At 47.7% G+C, this 20,370-nt stretch overlaps 3 protein-coding genes across 5 annotated transcripts; 2 read left to right on the forward strand and 1 right to left on the reverse strand.

Moving 5' to 3' along the window:
* Positions 1-750: 750 nt before the first annotated feature.
* Positions 751-16,892, reverse strand: LOC124479596. 3 transcript variants are annotated; one of them, XM_047038403.1, is made up of 5 exons: positions 16,817-16,892; positions 12,993-14,856; positions 1,933-2,457; positions 1,629-1,704; positions 751-1,507 (listed from the first exon to the last, which is right to left on the reverse strand). In XM_047038403.1, exons 2-5 carry the CDS (start codon positions 14,766-14,768, stop codon positions 1,371-1,373), a joined length of 2,514 nt encoding a protein of 837 aa, XP_046894359.1. In that variant the 5' UTR covers positions 14,769-14,856; positions 16,817-16,892; the 3' UTR covers positions 751-1,370. The 3 variants fall into 3 exon arrangements, with proteins under 3 accessions (XP_046894359.1, XP_046894361.1, XP_046894360.1); XM_047038405.1 differs by lacking the exons at positions 12,993-14,856; positions 16,817-16,892 and adding exons at positions 4,585-4,648; positions 5,697-5,903 and having other exon boundaries at positions 753-1,507; positions 1,933-4,086; XM_047038404.1 differs by lacking the exons at positions 751-1,507; positions 1,629-1,704; positions 1,933-2,457 and adding exons at positions 11,566-12,279; positions 12,401-12,476; positions 15,748-15,811 and having other exon boundaries at positions 12,705-14,856; positions 16,394-16,846.
* On the forward strand, positions 9,354-11,377 carry LOC124479645 (apolipoprotein L4-like). The gene is made up of 3 exons (XM_047038486.1): positions 9,354-9,389; positions 9,543-9,634; positions 9,712-11,377. The coding sequence occupies exons 2-3, from the start codon at positions 9,600-9,602 to the stop codon at positions 10,844-10,846; spliced, it is 1,170 nt and encodes a 389-aa protein (XP_046894442.1). The 5' UTR covers positions 9,354-9,389; positions 9,543-9,599; the 3' UTR covers positions 10,847-11,377.
* A 46-nt stretch (positions 16,893-16,938) lies between the features above and the next one.
* LOC124479688 (nucleoside diphosphate kinase B-like) lies at positions 16,939-19,703 on the forward strand. Its single transcript, XM_047038545.1, has 5 exons — positions 16,939-17,037; positions 18,452-18,584; positions 18,692-18,793; positions 18,968-19,080; positions 19,447-19,703. Exons 2-5 carry the CDS (start codon positions 18,456-18,458, stop codon positions 19,562-19,564), a joined length of 462 nt encoding a protein of 153 aa, XP_046894501.1. The 5' UTR covers positions 16,939-17,037; positions 18,452-18,455; the 3' UTR covers positions 19,565-19,703.
* The last annotated feature ends 667 nt before the right edge of the window (positions 19,704-20,370 follow it).

The following is a 20,370-nucleotide window of genomic DNA, read 5'->3' on the forward strand; positions in this document are numbered from 1 at the left end:
CACACCCTTCCCTCCCCCTTAGACACACCCCTCTCTCCCCTCCCACTTAGACACACACTCATCTCCCCCTTAGACACACCCTCCTCTCCCCTCCCCCTTAGACACACCCTCCCCTCCCCCTTAGACACACCCTCCCATCCCCCTTAGACACACCCTCCTCTCCCCTCGCCCTTAGACACACCCTCATCTCCCCCTTAGACACACCCTCCCCTACCCCCCAGAAACACTGTCCCAGGACTAAAGATCAGGGATTTCTGGACAGGCCTGGTAGCCTCTTCATTCCATGTCTCTTATTTCTCTGAACAGTGTGTACAAATGTATGTCCCGATGTGGCCATGACAGGTTGACATGTATTGTATAGACTACAGCCTCACATTACACTGGCCTCTGCCGTGTTCCTCGGGACTTAAACTCCATAAGAGGGGATACAACAAGTGTCAACCTTGGTGATGATAAGGATTTAGGATCTGGTTGGTCTGGGAGAACTCTGTTCCCCTGGTAGGCCCCACACGCCAGCTTCAGACACTACACGCCTAAATAAAGCCTCTTCTGATGACCCCGGTGTCTCTCTCTCTCTCCTTATGGTGAATGTGCATATCTGTCTTTTGATGTACCTGTTAATGCTATCTCTTTGTGTCCAACCTCAACACAACACACACATAAGTACATCAGAATCTTAAACTTTTCGTTTTCTAAGTCAACGCGCACCTACCTGTGCTATAGCTTTTTGTTAGGAAAACAAACAGGACCGTTACACTCCAACTGTAATATAACTAGTTTATTGACAATGGTCAAATACAGTAGAGTGTTCCAGATGGTAGGGAGTCTCTGCGATGATCTTCTCCTGATATCCACTCAGCCCAGCGAGTTCCAGCCAGGAGAGAAAGACCTAGTCCTCGTCCGTACTGCTCAAAGTACATTTCTGGCTCCTTGGCAACGGTCCTTCTGTTGTCCGGGGGGACCAGGAGACCTGAAGGGTAGAAGAACCGAGAGGCAGGAAACCAGAACAAACATCCCACATCAGCCCCCTGGAGATCCTCCAGGCCCTGTGTCCAAGTGTCCTGGAGCCAGACACTGGACCCCAAGCTGCTCCCCATGAACAGGCTAGCCTTGCATTGGCAGCTCCCCACTGTGGGTGTGTATGAGTGGGTGAATGAGAGGCATAATGTAGAGTGCTGTGGGTGCCGGGATGAGAGAGAGAGTGAGAGAGAGAGACAGAGAGAGACAGAGAGAGACAGAGAGAGACAGAGAGAGACAGAGAGAGAGAGAGAGAGAGAGAGAGGTGTGTGTGTATGTGATAGAGAGACAGAGCCAGCCAGCCCTTTACGTTGCTGGATACTTAAACGTATCAGTAGGCCGTCCTACTGGCTTCAAGACACCTTGAACGTCTTGATGATGGACTGAAGCGCACGGAACATCCGTACGTGTAAAGGATGTCTAAGGGGCTCCTGGTTGGTCTCGAGGTCCTTCGACTGCTCCAGATTGAGAGGCGAACCACACTTAGCCCCTGTGACAAGATAACATTTTTAATTGGTGAATTTGAAGTTAGGCTTTGTCAGAGTCATCAGCCCAATCTACAGGATCACTAAGTGATTCATTAAGGATGACAAGCAGTGGTGGTCGCTCACCAGGTGTGACGTGAGAGCTGGGGGGAAGCTCCTCCTGGGCTGAGGGCTTCTTGGGCTCCGTCTTTCTCTTCAGAACCTGCAGAAAACACAGAACATGCTGGAATCAATGGAAACTATATGACAACACCTCTCAGTCCACCAAAGCATCAGGATTTAGAACAACAACAGCCCCTCAGTCCCAACACTGCCTCTTCATTCTATACTTGCTCCATTACATGAATAACCAACCCATAATCATTCATTCTGTACTCATACGATATACTATAAGCTCTACTCTATAAGATCTGTTACATAAATAGCCCACCTTGTTCTTGAAGAGCTTGGCTTTCTTGCTCAACCACTTCAAGCCCTTTTTAGGCTTTCTGGTCTCTCGTGCAGAGGTCGACGCTGTCCCAGCATCGATGATGACCGCTGCAGGGCTGAGCTCACCGAGATCTGCCCCAGGACACAGAGCTGCAACAGCAGACTCACACAGAGTGTCATCCATCACTCTCTCCGTCAGGATCCTGACCGTGCGGTCCTGGGTCTCCTGGCAGGCCTGGCTGGAGGTCGAGGGAAGGTTCACTTCCAGGCTCTTCTGCAGCTGACCCTGAACCGAGCTCTCTGCACAGCTGTGGATGGGTTCCTGTCTGGAGGGCATCGGGGGGATGATCTTAAATGTCCGCTCTTCGAAAGCCGACAGCTTGTCTGCAGCTTTCTGCAGGGTCCTCAGCGTGCTGTCATAAAGCAGCTGGCTGGAGGAGTGGACCTGCTCCCAGAACTTCCTGCCACCAGATCTCGTCTTAGCTGATGCCTTGTGCTGCTCAACTACCTCATGGAGATCGTCCAGTATCACACCAAGCAGGTTCTCACAGTTGTCAGAGGAGACCATCAGAGATGGACGCTCTGAGCTCTCTGGATTGGCCGCATGGGTGGTCGCCGGCTGGCGAGAGAGCTTCTGAGTTGCTCTCCTCAAGACCTGCTGGAACACATCTCTTCCTTTGATCACATACTCTTTAATGATCTCTCCCACTCGCATGTTATTATGAGCCTGGCTCTCTCCAGCTGTGGGTGGGACCTGAGGACATACAAAAATCAAGGTCTCCAGGACCTCGGTGGTTCTGTGTCCACACCCTGGCAGAAGGGTGTCAACGAACAAGGAGCGGTAGATGTGGGAGAAGGACAACTCCGGGCGCCTTAGGATCAGCGAATGATCCGAGATGGCTGAGATGCCTTCGATGAGCTCATCGATCTCCACTTCCTCTACGCCCTTGTTTAGACAGGCCAACATCTGTTCGTTGGCCAGCTCCTGGAGTTTGGTCAAGCCTTCATTCTTCACGCTCTCCCGATAGCAGAACTCACTACTTATGGCTCTGCAGGCTGCTGACACCGTGTCGACAGACCGGATCAACAGAAGCCTGATGAGAGACGGGGGCAAACTTTCCAGAGACGTCTCGTTCATCAAAGAGACGCTCTCGTCCGCCGTCACATCTCCCATCCTGGAGGAGCTCACCAGGGGGCTTAGTTTGGCCGCTGCCTTGCAAACCATCTTCTTGGCTGCAGAGGAAACATCCAATGCGTCCCATCCTGTGAGGGAGGAGCTGTTCCCTGCTCTGGATGTTGAAGACTGGCTTTCCAGCAACTCAACAGCACTTTTAATGGATTCGATGATCTCCTCGACCAGGTCACTGGCCAAGGAATGTCCATAGCGACCGTTCCCCAGATAAGGGAGCATGACCAAATCCTCAGTCAGTGATTGGCTGGATGAAGATGTGGACGAGCCCTCCTTCCTACACGGCCCAAACTGCTCCTCCAGCTTCAGCTCCACAGCCTGGACAACGTTGGTCCTCGACATGGTGGTCAGGAGCTCTCCGAGGGACCTTCCAGATGATCGACTGCTGCTCCCTGACCTCCTCAGCAGCGGTAGAGTCTGCACGTCGGCACAGACAGCAGAGAGGAAGTAGCTCACAGAGGAACAGGTAACAGGCCCTTGAGCTTCTTCTTGGAGGGCGGCCCTGGCTGCCAGGACGTTGCTGATGACCGCCTCGATCACCTCAGCTGCCACAGAGCCCAGACTGGCCTTGGCCTCCACCTGCAGATCCGGAGAGGGAGTTCCACTGGGTGTCCTGGTTGTGCCAGGGGGCATTCTCTCCACTCCACTGATGCCCTGGGAAGTGGACGCAACCTCCAGGGCTTCCAGCTGGGCTTTAGACCCAGTGGTGGGTACTGTAGGAGGGGGCAGATCCGAGGGCTCGACCAGGTCCATGTCCTCCAAACTTAGAGGCCTCACGGTCAACACCCTGATGAAGGTGCCCTTGTTTCCAGACAGACTCCCCTTTCTTCCCTCGTTCACCTCGGGCTGAGATGAGTCTGTATTATTTTTCTCCATGTCTCTTCCTCAAAGACTGCCTTAGGGCACACTTGCTGTGCAGTCTGGTTTGAGAGAGAGGCTTTCACACCTGACCCCTGAAAAGACAGACTTTTCCAAAGAACACAGAATATATAATTACTTTTTTCAGAATAATCTAATATCTACCTACGTATCTACATGAGAACATTGTCTTGGAAATTTAAACCTTTAACTTAAGGTGCAAAACAATGGGACCATATTACATTATAATATTTCTCTGTTCCAATACGAATTTGTCAAGGTGAAAGTGCTGCAGAGATCCAAATCCTTGTCCAATAAAATGTTTACGTAAAACTGAGCACAGTGATCAGAACGGCCTTTATTTGATGAATTACGTCATAATACAGCAAACGTCATCAAACAGCAGACGGCGAGATTTGAAGATGGCTCTATTTACTTTTCCAAAAAACAGAGACTAGGCTACAATAACCTTCTCTGATTAATGTATTATCTACCTTCACATTTACCAAAGATCATCATCTTGAAAATGTCAATCTTACAACTTGAAAAAGTCTCTGTATCTTCCTTACAACTTTAAGGTGCAAAACAATCTGAATATTTACTTACATTATAATATTTCTGTGTTCCAATACGAATTTGTCAAGGTGAAAGCGTCGTAGAGATCCAAATCCTTGTCCAAGAAAATGTTCAATAATAAATGAGAGCAGTGATCAGAACGGCCTTTTATAGTTTAATTGATGAATTACGTCATAATGTAGCAAACGTCATCAAACAGCAGATAGCGCTCTTTACACCCGGTCTGTTTAGAGTCCAGGCCGTGGTCAGTTATCAGTGTTAAACAGGGGAGTACATTCAATTGTACATGAACTGTTTGAAAACACGTTTTGAAAAATGAAAATGTGTAAAAAGCTGTCCCATCCACATTGGAAAATAAACCGACGACATTGATGTTCCATAATCCCTTATTTAGGATTCACTACAATCCCTTGTAGTGAACGGGACTGCGCCCGACTACATCAAGTCTCTCCTGCAGCCTTACACCCCCACCCGCCACCTACGGTCTTCTTCAGACAACCGCCTGGTGGTCCCACCTCTCAAGACCGCCCGGTCCCAGCAGAAGCTCTTCTCCTGCCTGGCACCCCAGTGGTGGAATCAACTCCCCACCTCCATCAGAGACACGGACTGTCTCTCCAACTTCAAGAGAAGGCTCAAGACGCACTTGTTCCGGGAGTACAATGGTACTTAGGAATGGTTTGCTGAACCCAACGCTAGTTTCCTCAAGGATCACAATGACTCTTGCTTAGACTGTTGCTCTTGTTGGTTAGTGGTAGCTGATTTAAACTGTTGTATTCTATTTTAGTTAATCCTATTTTTATTGCTTTCCTACAGGTACACCTGCACTTAGAGATTAATGTTGTGTAATTTTAACTTGTTTAACTACATGCTCTTATGGTTTCTTCCCTTTAGCACTATTTTTTGGTTGTTCACAATATGTACTTCTTGTTTTTGACTACCCGCAATGCTGTGGGGCTATCTTGTTGTTATTATCAGTGACCTATGCACTTTGTAAAGTTCTCTCTTGGAAGTCGCTTTGGATAAAAGCGTCTGCTAAATGAATACATGTAAATGTAAATGTATTTAATTATGATTTGCCCATTTAGACGAATCAGGTTTATTTCGACTGGATATCATCCTAATGCACAGACGCGTCGCTTCACCTTTACTCATTAGGAGGCGATAGTAGTTCTCTTGAACGCTGCTTGTCTTGAATCCTCTGCACAGGACCATCGACCCAAACATGAAGGTGCAACTTTTCCATTGGTGTGATTATGATATTCATACAAACATTAACGCCACTGGATGGAACGCCTGTTGATAACATTGTTCATTATCAGCAGAAACGACACCGAACGCCTCCAGAGGTGTGGTCAGGTGAAGTCAGGAAAACGAAACTTTTTTCTTACTGGCTTTTATGAGGGTGGCTGAAAGCTCACTCTCAGAAACGTACTCAGAAAGCGATTGAATTAGACACACCCTGGTAACAAATGTAAACTGACAAACATGCTCAAAACCTATAGGCTAATTGTTTAAATTTACAATACAGTTCTTTATTGGGAGCTCGTACCAGATTACACGCTTTAGCCACAAACGGACCAGCCTCCAACGAACGCCGAAGTTCATCATGATCAGGTGAGACTACGTGGTGACTACTTAGTGTTCATTACGTTTCTTATTTGTTTGACAATTATGCATAATTACATACTTACATAATTATTATTGCCACACTCTTACATTAAAGACAAAACACCTCACATGTTTTGGTCATCTGAAACATTCATCACATTCCTGTGACTCTTTACCACAGAACTTTTATTCATGTTATTTTAGGGTCAGGTGGGGACTGTCAGTCCATTAATGATGATGCATATTGATGAGGATGATGACACTTCCATTAGCGTTCCAGATATGCAGATGTAACTGGTGCGAATCGGTGAAACTCACTCCTCAGGTATCTAATGGGCCACCTGCGTCAATGAATAGCTAGCTTTTCTTTGGCGTTGTTGGTAGTGGTGGCGCTTGGAAGTCGAGAAGTGGCAGGTTCGACTCCCTCTGACGGAGCTCGCAATACCACGTCCGTTACCTACCCGTCACACAGATACACATCCTAGCAAATGCTGACATGTCCATCAGGGTCTATTTCATACACCCCCAGCCCAATAACACACCCTGTTTACACCCCCAGCCCAATAACACCCCCTGTTTTGTCCACTGGGTCGAGACAAAAATCTAGAAAGTAAACTGGATTCACATTTTGGTATAAATGTTTTACAGTTTTCATGAGATTTCATATGCTTTTCATAAGCATAACAGTTTGAAAGCTTTACAGCTTATTTTTTTTTTAATGTTAGAACTTTTATTTCTAACGATCTTTACACACCATGGGTTGATTGCTCCTTCCATGCTTGTTTGTTTACCGTTCTTCTTCTTGTCTTATGAGGTTTGCTGGGATTTTTCTTTCGCTTCTGGCCTTCCCCTGGTAACCCTTGTGTTTCACCTCCCAACACTGTGAATTGTGGGCAATTCCCACAAAAATACGGACTTACGAAAAGACAGTAGGTGCATAAAGGGCTCAAAATGTCTGTTAAATGGCCTTTGCGCACTTAACGATAGGACAGTGGGACAGCCTATACAGCCTATACGTGAAAACTTAAAATCGTAGAATTGGCTAAATTGGTTTGAATAGTCCTAAATACAAAACTGCCTACTTAGCAACCAAGACAGTTTCCAGCTATCACGCGTAGCTATCTCAGGAATTTAAGGTTGGCATAGCTGTTATAAGTCTCAAACTATTTAAGACTTCACGATCAATGTCTATGTTCTGTAGAGCACTTATCTGCCCAAGTACCCCTACAAAATCTTCAATGTGTGCCAAAATAATATCCCCTGACAATCCATGGTGATTAATTTGATCTACTAAGGCCAGCATGCGATCTCTGACACGACTAATGTCTTCCATCATCTCTCGAATCCAGGTGTCCCAACAAAAACTTCATTTTGAAACAAGTAAATGTATGTATTTATTTAAGTAAATGGATTCAGCTATATATTTATATTATGCTATATTTATATATTTATGACAATTTCTTAATTTCAGGGTTTATTTCGTAGCCATATTTATTTATGTATTTACCTATTTATTTACCTACTTATTTATTTAATTCTGACTAAAACGGCATTCCATAGTAGCCCAACCCTGCACCCCCCTGGTATGCATCTGTTTGTGTTTTTGGTTAAACTGCGTTGCAGATTGTGCCCCCTGTCAAATCTAGGTTCAAGGTTTAACAGTATAATTCAATATTTTCGACATTTGTGGAAGTGCAGGACTGTAATAAGTCCAACCAATCATTAAGGTCTGACGGGCAAAAATCATTTGATCGGCATTTGGACCAAATGCAATGATTGAAGGGGATACTTATCTGTCTGCCTCCCAGCAGTAGTCAGGCATCACTTTTATGCATTTTGGAGAAGTGGCTTTTGAGGAAGGGGGTGGGATATTTTAGTTTGAATCCTTTCAAACTCAAGCTAAAATTACTTGGTTCGCAAAACTTGCCTATACATCCATCATCAACCGCTTATCTGGAGTCGGGTCACGAGGGTAGCAGCTCCAGCAGGGGGCCCCAAACTTCCCGAGCCACATTGACCAGCTCTGACTGGGAGACCCTGAGTTGTTCCCAGGCCAGTGTGGAGATATAATCTCTCCACCTAGTCCTGGGTCTTTCCCGAGGGCTCTTCCCAGCTGGACGTGCCTGGAACACCACCCTGGGGAGGCACCCAGGGGGCATCCTTACCTGGTGCCCAAACCACCTCAACTGGCTCCTTTCAACGCAAAGGAGCAGCGGCTCTACTCTGAGCGCTCCTCACGGATGACTGAGCTCCTCACCCTATCTCCAAGGGAGAAGCCAGCCACCCTCCTGAGGAAAACCATTTTGTCCGCTTGTACTCGCAACCTAGTTCTTTCGGTCATGATCCACGGATGTCGCACCATAACAATTATTTGCACTCACACAAATGCAGGTTGCACAGATATAATTTCTGTGGCATGTATGACCAAAACGGTTGCAATTTCGAGCCCTGTATTCTAACTAAAGTCTTGCATTTCAGAGAGGAGCTTACTGAGGTCCTGTGCCAGTACAGGTCAGACACCTTGAGCCACATAGCCACTCTGGGGGACTTCTGCGACAGACACTCAAAATGGAGCCTTCACAGGGAGACAGAGGTGCAGATGATGACAGACATCAAGGAAAGGACTGACAGAATCAATCTGACCTTCAAGCACGTCAGAGAGTCTCCGAACAAGTGGAAGGCGCTGGGAGAGTACCTGAAGAGTGGCCTGACCCAGGTGACAGCAGACAAGCGACGGAAGAATCTGGAGAAGGAGCTGGGGAAGGTGTTGAAGGACACCCTGGCCGGGCTGAAGAAACTGGACCACTTCCTGGATGCTGTGGAGAGGCTGGCGGTCACTTCTGTGTCTGTGTTCGATGACGAGTGTCCGTTTGGTGACCAGGAAGTAAGCCCTGCCGATGTCCGTGATGTCATCACCGCATCACAGAAAATCTGCCATCTTGTTGTTCGTTTCAAGAGAAATGCACCAGCCTTCTTCCTGCCCAGCCTCTTCAACGTGCAGGTGTTGGCTATCCAGCTGGACTCATACATACGCAGCACCCAGCAACTCTGTGACAAGCTGGAGAGCACGTAAGAGCCCCCAGTGTAGCCTGTTACTGTAGCCCCAGCTTGCTGGATCAGGATGCAGGGTTACATTGAGTCTTAATATTCTTATATTATTACATTATCTTAACTTCCTTTTCCCGCTGCAGATTGATGACAGTATCACAGACGGAGAGTGAATCTAGGTAAGACCTGTTGTTGACGTGCATTTGTAGCCTGTTTTAGTGTTTTATTGTTGTTGTTGTTGTTGATGTTGTTGTTGCTGCTGATTAAGAAACAGTGAGTATACTATGTTTTATTTAGACTTCAACGGGTTCATGTTTTGTTTTCTTCATCAGTCAACTGAGAAAGAAGAAGAAAAATGTCGACCTTTGGATGACACGTCCGTGCAGAATATGCTCGTCCATCTCAAATACCTCAGTGATGTCAGGTAAGCAGAACTCCCATTTCTATTTGACATCGCTCACCTCAACATCTGGACTCACAGTAGCTTTCTACCTCTTTCAGGACCAACCGGGACTTCAGACTGGTTTTCCTGTTCCAGGAGGAAGCTGAAAACTTCATCAAACTCTTCATCCAGAGCAAGCCCAGAATGTTGCAGTTTCTGACTGAGCTGGAGGGGAGTGCCGTCCAGCTAGACAACATGAAGCGTGGGGCCCAGATCTCCACAGTGGCAGGTAGCTCCGTGGGGGCGGTTGGAGGGGTCCTGTCCATCGTGGGTTTGGCTCTGGCCCCCGTCACAGCAGGGGTCTCCCTGGCTCTCACCATGGCTGGTGTGGGCATGGGGGTCACCAGTGGGGTCTACAGCGTGGGCACCACAGTCACAGAGATGGGCGTCAACCGCACTCAAAAGATAAAAGCCAACAAGTTTTTCCAGAGTTTTATGAAGGAGATGCAGACCATCCAGGGGTGCCTGGAAGATGTGGCCACAAAGATGCTTCCCGTGGTGAGTAAGGAGGATGTGACCGTGGGAGCAGGGAAGATCTTGGGGAAAGGTGGTGCCATCGGGAAAGGAATCGACTCCCTGATTGATTGTGCCTCGGGTGTGAAACTTCTGAGGAGTGAGAATGCGATTGCTGACCTGGGACAGGCCGCAAAAGGGACGCCCCTCGCCCTCTCCAAGGCAGCCCGGGGGGGGTTCATCGCTCTCAACGCCCTGTTCATTGGCCTGGACGTGTTCCTCATCTGCAAGGACAGCGTCGGCCTGGCCAAGGGCAGCAAGAGTGAGGTTTCCCAGCTCATCCGGGCACGAGCACGGCTCTGGAGCTCTGAACTGGAGTCATGGCAGAAGATCCACGACTCTCTGAAGAGAGGTCTGCTCACGTCCAAGGACACCCAGAACCTGCTGGAGATGCCCTTTTACCCCCTGGAGGAGATGACCAAAGGGAAGAAGACGTTCCCTCTCCCTCTCTTCCTCCTCTTGCTCCAACTCCTCCTCTTCCTCCTTCTCCCCTTGTTCCCCTTCCAACTCCTCCTCTTCCTCCTCCTCCCATTGTTCCTCCTCTTACTCCTATTGTTACCCTTCCAACTCTGCCTCCTCCTCTGGCTCTCCCTCCACCTCCCCTTACTCTGTCTGCATTGTTTGCTTCCAATTGTTCAAGACTTTTACTTGACCTTTTACCTATTTATAGGCCTATACTAAAACCATGATTGGTTGGTGTTGAGTAAAGCAATGAGTGATGTGAGGAGGTAGTGTGAGGCATTGATGAATTAGTGTGCCATTTTGATTGGTCGTGTTTGAAAAAGGAAATCAATATACTTCCTGTTAGTTTTTTGTGTGTTACATAGAGAATTGTGTGTTGTGTTTTGCAAAAAGTGTTTTATGTAACTGAAAACTGAGTCAAAGGCCGTGAATTAGCATGGTTTTGTAGATTTGGTGTGTGGTTCTGGTGTTTTTTCATGACGCAGTCATTTACCCATGCTATGACAGGCCTCTTCTTGATGAAAGGATCTCCCTGCACGTGAGGACAAGTGAGGAAATGTAGACGTAGAAAAAGACAGGCTCACTGAATATGTTGTTTGGAATCGAAAGGGGATTTCTTGTTTCTGTGAGTCATTTCTTGGACTGACACTCAGAGTACCTTCAGTCAGGTAAAGGTGCTCTCAGAGTACGTGTGTACTGTATGACAAGCTTCATTATGATGAAGGAATAAAGATGCTGCTGATGATCCTGGTGTCTCTCTCTCCATATGGTGAATGTGCAAATCTGTCTTTTGATGTACCTGTTGGCTATAGCATTGTGTCCAACCACAACACAACACACATAAGTATATCAGAATCTTAGAACCTTTGTCAACGCACACCTCCCTGTGCTATAGCTTTGTTAGGAAAACAAACAGGACCGTTACACTCCAACTGTAATATAACTAGTTTATTGACAATGGTCAAATACAGTAGAGTGTTCCAGATGGTAGGGAGTCTCTGCGATGATCTTCTCCTGATATCCACTCAGCCCAGCGAGTTCCAGCCAGGAGAGAAAGACCTAGTCCTCGTCCGTACTGCTCAAAGTACATTTCTGGCTCCTTGGCAACGGTCCTTCTGTTGTCCGGGGGGACCAGGAGACCTGAAGGGTAGAAGAACCGAGAGGCAGGAAACCAGAACAAACATCCCACATCAGCCCCCTGGAGATCCTCCAGGCCCTGTGTCCAAGTGTCCTGGAGCCAGACACTGGACCCCAAGCTGCTCCCCATGAACAGGCTAGCCTTGCATGGCAGCTCCCCACTGTGGGTGTGTATGAGTGGGTGAATGAGAGGCATAATGTAGAGTGCTGTGGGTGCCGGGATGAGAGAGAGAGAGAGAGACAGAGAGAGACAGAGAGAGACAGAGAGAGAGAGAGAGAGAGAGAGAGAGGTGTGTGTGTATGTGATAGAGAGACAGAGCCAGCCAGCCCTTTACGTTGCTGGATACTTAAACGTATCAGTAGGCCGTCCTACTGGCTTCAAGACACCTTGAACGTCTTGACGATGGACTGAAGCGCACGGAACATCCGTACGTGTAAAGGATGTCTAAGGGGCTCCTGGTTGGTCTCGAGGTCCTTCGACTGCTCCAGATTGAGAGGCGAACCACACTTAGCCCCTGTGACAAGATAACATTTTTAATTGGTGAATTTGAAGTTAGGCTTTGTCAGAGTCATCAGCCCAATTTACAGGATCAGTTTGTGATTCATTAAGGATGACAAGCAGTGGTGGTCGCTCACCAGGTGTGACGTGAGAGCTGGGGGGAAGCTCCTCCTGGGCTGAGGGCTTCTTGGGCTCCGTCTTTCTCTTCAGAACCTGCAGAAAACACAGAACATGCTGGAATCAATGGAAACTATATGACAACACCTCTCAGTCCACCAAAGCATCAGGATTTAGAACAACAACAGCCCCTCAGTCCCAACACTGCCTCTTCATTCTATACTTGCTCCATTACATGAATAACCAACCCATAATCATTCATTCTGTACTCATACGATATACTATAAGCTCTACTCTATAAGATCTGTTACATAAATAGCCCACCTTGTTCTTGAAGAGCTTGGCTTTCTTGCTCAACCACTTCAAGCCCTTTTTAGGCTTTCTGGTCTCTCGTGCAGAGGTCGACGCTGTCCCAGCATCGATGATGACCGCTGCAGGGCTGAGCTCACCGAGATCTGCCCCAGGACACAGAGCTGCAACAGCAGACTCACACAGAGTGTCATCCATCACTCTCTCCGTCAGGATCCTGACCGTGCGGTCCTGGGTCTCCTGGCAGGCCTGGCTGGAGGTCGAGGGAAGGTTCACTTCCAGGCTCTTCTGCAGCTGACCCTGAACCGAGCTCTCTGCACAGCTGTGGATGGGTTCCTGTCTGGAGGGCATCGGGGGGATGATCTTAAATGTCCGCTCTTCGAAAGCCGACAGCTTGTCTGCAGCTTTCTGCAGGGTCCTCAGCGTGCTGTCATAAAGCAGCTGGCTGGAGGAGTGGACCTGCTCCCAGAACTTCCTGCCACCAGATCTCGTCTTAGCTGATGCCTTGTGCTGCTCAACTACCTCATGGAGATCGTCCAGTATCACACCAAGCAGGTTCTCACAGTTGTCAGAGGAGACCATCAGAGATGGACGCTCTGAGCTCTCTGGATTGGCCGCATGGGTGGTCGCCGGCTGGCGAGAGAGCTTCTGAGTTGCTCTCCTCAAGACCTGCTGGAACACATCTCTTCCTTTGATCACATACTCTTTAATGATCTCTCCCACTCGCATGTTATTATGAGCCTGGCTCTCTCCAGCTGTGGGTGGGACCTGAGGACATACAAAAATCAAGGTCTCCAGGACCTCGGTGGTTCTGTGTCCACACCCTGGCAGAAGGGTGTCAACGAACAAGGAGCGGTAGATGTGGGAGAAGGACAACTCCGGGCGCCTTAGGATCAGCGAATGATCCGAGATGGCTGAGATGCCTTCGATGAGCTCATCGATCTCCACTTCCTCTACGCCCTTGTTTAGACAGGCCAACATCTGTTCGTTGGCCAGCTCCTGGAGTTTGGTCAAGCCTTCATTCTTCACGCTCTCCCGAAAGCAGAACTCACTGCTTATGGCTCTGCAGGCTGCTGACACCGTGTCGACAGACCGGATCAACAGAAGCCTGATGAGAGACGGGGGCAAACTTTCCAGAGACGTCTCGTTCATCAAAGAGACGCTCTCGTCCGCCGTCACATCTCCCATCCTGGAGGAGCTCACCAGGGGGCTTAGTTTGGCCGCTGCCTTGCAAACCATCTTCTTGGCTGCAGAGGAAACATCCAATGCGTCCCATCCTGTGAGGGAGGAGCTGTTCCCTGCTCTGGATGTTGAAGACTGGCTTTCCAGCAACTCAACAGCACTTTTAATGGATTCGATGATCTCCTCGACCAGGTCACTGGCCATGGAATGTCCAGAGCGACCGTTCCCCAGATAAGGGATCATGACCCAATCCTCAGTCAGTGATTGGCTGGATGAAGATGTGGACGAGCCCTCCTTCCTACATGGCCCAAACTGCTCCTCCAGCTTCAGCTCCACAGCCTGGACAACGTTGGTCCTTGACATGGTGGTCAGGAGCTCTCCGAGGGACCTTCCAGATGATCGACTGCTGCTCCCTGACCTCCTCAGCAGCGGTAGAGTCTGCACGTCGGCACAGACAGCAGAGAGGAAGTAGCTCACAGAGGAACAGGTAACAGGCCCTTGAGCTTCTTCTTGGAGGGCGGCCCTGGCTGCCAGGACGTTGCTGATGACCGCCTCGATCACCTCAGCTGCCACAGAGCCCAGACTGGCCTTGGCCTCCACCTGCAGATCCGGAGAGGGAGTTCCACTGGGTGTCCTGGTTGTGCCAGGGGGCATTCTCTCCACTCCACTGACGCCCTGGGAAGTGGACGCAACCTCCAGGACTTCCAGCTGGTCTTTAGACCCAGTGGTGGGTACTGTAGGAGGGGGCAGATCCGAGGGCTCGACCAGGTCCATGTCCTCCAAACTTAGAGGCCTCACGGTCAACACCCTGATGAAGGTGCCCTTGTTTCCAGACAGACTCCCCTCTCTTCCCTCGTTCACCTCGGGCTGAGATGAGTCTGTATTATTTTTCTCCATGTCTCTTCCTCAAAGACTGCCTTAGGGCACACTTGCTGTGCAGTCTGGGTTGAGAGAGAGGCTTTCACCTGACCCCTGAAAAGACAGACTTTTCCAAAGAACACAGAGAAATTAATTACTTTTTCAGAATAATCTAATATCTACCTACATATCTACATGAGAACATTGTCTTGGAAATGTAAACCTTACAACTTAAGGTGCAAAAGAATGGGACCACATTACATTATAATATTTCTGTGTTCCAATACAAATTTGTCAAGGTTAAGGCGTTGCAGTGATCTAAATCCTTGTCCAATAAAATGTTTACGTAAAACTGAGCACAGTGATTAGAACGGCCTTTAGTTGATGAATTACGTCATAATACAGCAAACGTCATCAAACAGCATATGGCGAAATTTGAAGATGGCTCTATTGACTTTTCCAAAGAACACAGAATAGGCTACAATATCTTTTTCAGATTAATAATGTATTATCTACCTGAAAACATCGTCTTGAAAATGTAAACCTTACAACTTGAAAAAGTCTCCGTTATCTACCTTTAAGGTGCAAATCAATCTGACCATTTACTTACATATATAATATTTCTGTGTTCCACTCCTTGTCAAGGTGAAAGCGTCGCAGAGATCATTATACTTTGTCCAATAACTTTTTTACTTAAAACTTGAGCACAGTGATCAGAACGGCCCTTTTATAGTTTATTTGAACAAATACCTCATAATAAAGCAAACGTCATCAAACAGCAGACGGCGAAATTTGAAGATGGCTCTATTTACTTTTCCAAAAAACACAGAGAATAGGCTACAATAATCTTTTCAGATTAATGTTTTATCTACCTTCACATCTACCCGAGAACATCGTCTTGAAAATGTAAACCTTACAACTTGAAAAAGTCTTCCTTTCCTTACAACTTGAAAAAGTGTCCGTATCTTCCTTACAATTTAAAGTTGTAAGGTGCAAAACAAACTGAATATTTACTTACATTATAATATTTCTGTGTTCCAATACGAATTCGGCAAGGTGAAAGCGTCATAGAGATCCAAATCCTTGTCCAAGAAAATGTTCAATAATAAATGAGAGCAGTGATCAGAACGGCCTTTTATAGTTTAATTGATGAATTACGTCATAATACAGCAAACGTCATCAAACAGCAGATGGCGCTCTTTGCACCCGGTCTGTTTAGAGTCCAGGCCGTGGTCTGTTATCAGTGTTAAACAGGGGAGAACATTTATTTGTACATAAACTTTTTTTAAACACGTTTTGAAAAGTGAAAGTACACATTTTGTATCAAGAAAAATATATAACAGCGGTATCCACTGTTGTATGGGGGGAATTCGGGTAATCTGGGACATTGGGTAATGTGGGACACCTAAACTACAGTGTTTTCTTCTCTGCTTTGACAATATCTCCATAGAAGTTTGACTATAGGTGTAGCATGGATGTTATGTGAATGAAACCACAAAACGTGATTGGGTGTGGTGGAGGAGAGTTAGATGGCTGAGCGGTTAGGGAGTCGGGCTAGTAATCAGAGGGTTGCCGGTTCGATTCCCGGCCGTGCAAAATGACACTGTGTCCTTGGGCAAGGCACTTCACTCTACTTGCCTCGGGAAAAATGTCCCTGTACTTACTGTAAGTCGCTCCGGGTAAGCGCGTCTGCTAAATGTAAATGAGAGGGTCAGGGTACTAGTCCATCAGAGAGCTCCGATGAGAAAATGCATGCAAAAAATGCTAGAGTACCCGAGTTCACCTTATATATATATTGAAGTTGTACCATCCACATTGGAAAATAAACCGACGCCGCTGGTGTTCCATATTGCCTGATATTGTTGTGATTTTCCCATTTAGCTAGAATAATCAGGTTTATTTTGACTGGATACCTTCGTGTGTACGTGCACAGCCACTTCACCGTTACACAATAAACCCCCTCTCAATGACACTCCACGGCTGGCGATTCAATTTTGATTTGCCAGAGCCAACCTTGGTGTCTATTCTAGCCTCCAGCAGCGTTTACTTAAATGACACTTTGGCAGCAGAGAGTAATAATGCCTTACCTCCTGCCCTAATATGGTTGAGTAGTTGCTGTGCATGCACAGATCATAGACGATTGAAAAGCCAATGTCAGTAATTTCTTGACCTCATTTTAAGCTCCACCCCCGCATTCAACAGGCTTTATATTCCAGCTCCCTCATCGCTTGCATCCCACTGGTGATTGTTTCTCAGTCTCTTACTGTCGCCGTTTCCTGTCCTCCTGTCGTTGAACTCCAAACTACAGGTAATGCAATGAAGCTCTAGCACTGGTAATCGTTTGCTGCACCACTTCACGAATTGTGCATGTATGTCAAATTATTTTAAAACGTAGCCTATTCATGTTATGTTCTTTTTAAAAAGCTGCCTAATTAGTGAACTTGTTAGTTATAACTAACTTGAATTCATTAGTTTATCCCCATACATCGTTCCTCGAGTGGATTGGCTCGAGGGGTACTTGTAATTACTCGCAATAATCTGCAGGTGGTTTGCAAATCGACCTGGGCATCATTTAGTTAATTAAACTGATGCAGCGTGTCAACCTAGTCTGCAAGTGAACTGGGTAGTTGGGAAATTCTTGCTAATCCCAAGATTTTCGTTCAAGAAATTATGGGCCTTATCCAAGTCACTTTGAAACGATTATAAGGAGTCAAATGGCTGAGCGGTGAGGGAGTCGAGCTAGTAATCAGAGGGTTGCCGGATCGATTCCCCGCCGTGCAAAATGACGTTGTGTTCTTGGGCAAGGCACTTCACCCTACTTGCCTCGGGGGGGAATGTCCCTGTACTTACTGTAAATGGCTCTGGCTAAATGACATGAAAAATGTAAAATTGTCTTATCATAATTGAGAGTTAACAATTGGCTCGCAACAGTGAGAGAGCTATGAAGACGCTGAACTGTTTTCAATGACGGGCAGTGCCGTTTAAACTCTGCGTTGCAGTTATTTTGCAAGCGTGGTTGCCAAATGCGCTTTTGCCCGGCTACATTTCCAACCCCCAGTGTGTAGTGCAACATTCCTTGCCTTGGGTCACTTGACAGCCAACAATGGTATTTTAGCACGTACACATTTGAAAGACCATAATGGGACCACACCAAAGTTATCAGTGTTCTAGCTCTATAGCCAACTACATATCCGTTGGTACAGTAGCTCGGTAACGTTAGGCAACTTGGCCCAACATCAGCTGTATCAGGGTAAAAGGAGATTGAATGTTTGCCCCAAGCTGTGTTTGTGCTGAATAGGCAGTGAAATGAGTCCTTGCTGTCGTGGTGGAATGAGCATGTGGAAATGTTTTCAAAGTGCCAACTGGATGGCTGAAGGACAAGAATAGCACATTATATTTGGCTAACCATTTCCAGTGACAGCTGCCACATGGCAGTCTATAGGTGAGCAGTAATGACGTTCCTGTATCTCCCAAGCGGTTCAATTACTGAGCTGTGACTAGAGGTCGAAGCGCGATGACTGGTGCATTTCGAGGGGCCACTTACTATAACCATATCAGTTGACCCAAGTTCAGACTGGAATCTGCAGTGCCACAGGTCTCCATCCTAACCTCTCGACTCACGTTTCCGTGTTTAGCCAACTGCATCTCCGCAAGCTAGTGACCTGTTCTAGTGTGACCTGTTCTAGTTTGCAAGGTGGGCTCACGTGTCTGTCTGGTTTCAGCACCATGGCCGAGAACAAGGAACAGACTTTCATCGCCATCAAGCCCGATGGCGTGCAGAGGGGGCTCGTGGGAGAAATCATCAAGCGCTTTGAGCACAGGGGATACAAGCTCATTGCCATGAAGATGGTCCAGGTGTGTTGATGATGTGACTCCAAAACCATCCTACTCCATGTTCATGTTTGAGTTATCAGGTGACAGACTTTTGACCCTGCTGGGCTTCCGTCCGTGTTATATTGTAGCCATCTGAGGAGCATGCCAAGCAGCATTACCTGGATCTGAAGGACCTGCCCTTCTACCCCAGCCTGTGCAAGTACCTGGCCTCAGGACCCGTCGTCGCCATGGTAATACCTGTTTTCATGAGTCTCTCTGACCAGGCATCATCAGAGTTGTGGCCTTTTTTTGGGGGAGTTTTATTTGAGGTCATGGTTCTCCCAGCTGAGGCCATTTTGAGAGCTTGATTGGTCGTGGGTTGAAGGCTGCAGTGCTTCTCTGACTTAACGCTGGTCTGTGCTCAGGTTTGGGAGGGTCTGAGCGCTGTGAAGATCGGCAGGATGATGCTGGGAGAGACCAACCCCGCCGACTCCAAACCAGGCACCATCCGCGGAGACTACTGCGTCCAGATCGGCAGGTACGAGAGCCGGTCCAACACCGCAGATCGCCGCTTGACCACTCAATCAGGTTTAAAACAAGTACACTAGGCTGTCAGACGAGAGCATATCACTTGGTCCAAAGTGACTATAAATGAAGTCACTAGAGAAGCCATTATACTAGGAACAAGTCAAACACTAGATTTAAAAAATCCAGATTCTCCACACGCTGGAGTTTCTGTCCCACTGACTACTGCTTGATCAGAACCAGGGGTTTAGCCCAGAGCTCCTCTTGTAGGGCACTTCACCATCCAGACTGAGGCCCCGGTGCCGTGACCTGGGTTCGGCCCAGCCTGCCACCCCGACCTTGTGTAAAGTCATCTGACTGGCGTGTCTCACTTCTGCAGGAACCTCATTCACGGCAGCGATGCCCTGGAGACCGCCAAGAAAGAGATTGCCTTGTGGTTCAAGGCTGAGGAGATGATCGCCTGGGAGAGCTGTGGCAAGCCCTTCCTCTACGAGTAAATCCAGAAGACTGAGCCAGCCCGCCTGACCCGCCCACACCCATTTGCAACTCTGACGCTAGAACTCCCAAACAACACCCCGAAAGCTCTAGAACTTTATACCGACGCACTTGTCAATAAAATAATCATGGTTTACCTGATCCTATTTCTTCTGTTCTCATTTTAAGATTTATTTGTTGATGTATGCTTTATATTTTACGAATAAGTAAGTGACAAGAGGTAGAGGGGGCTATGCAGCAAGGGCCTAGGCCAGATTCGAACCCAGGTCACTGACAGTCCTCGGCCTACATCGTACGATCACTTCTCCGGTGAGCAACCAGGGTGCCTGGTTTGCTAACCTTGTGAGCTGAAATGTTTAGATGTTTCAGCAACATGTTACTGTATAATGTAGTGAATACATGTGCAGGAGGGGAATGACTGACACTTCACATGGTATGGAAAAGATGTACTCAACGCTCAACTGACATTCAGAAGCTAGGATACCGGTACAACAAGACCAGCATCAAAAATAACAAGCAGGGTAGCTGATACTTGTGGCTGCAGTGCCAAGCCACGCATAGGCCGAGTGGGTTATGAGATACGAGAGCAGACTGCGTGTGTTACTGCCAGGGGGGTTTGAGAGGGATGGCAGATAGTGAGGATGGCATCCCAGTGTCACTGCCAGGCGGGTTTGAGGGATAGCAGATCGTGAGGATGGCATCCCAGTGTCACTGCCAGGCTGCATGTGAGTCTGAACAGGTGGGCATTCAGTTTGTCCTTGAGGGTGATTGTCAGGGCTGTGGATGATGGATGGGCCAGTGCCCCAGT

The sequence above is a fragment of the Hypomesus transpacificus genome, chromosome 17 (genome assembly GCF_021917145.1).
Source record: "Hypomesus transpacificus isolate Combined female chromosome 17, fHypTra1, whole genome shotgun sequence".
In the NCBI taxonomy this organism is placed as follows: domain Eukaryota; kingdom Metazoa; phylum Chordata; class Actinopteri; order Osmeriformes; family Osmeridae; genus Hypomesus; species Hypomesus transpacificus.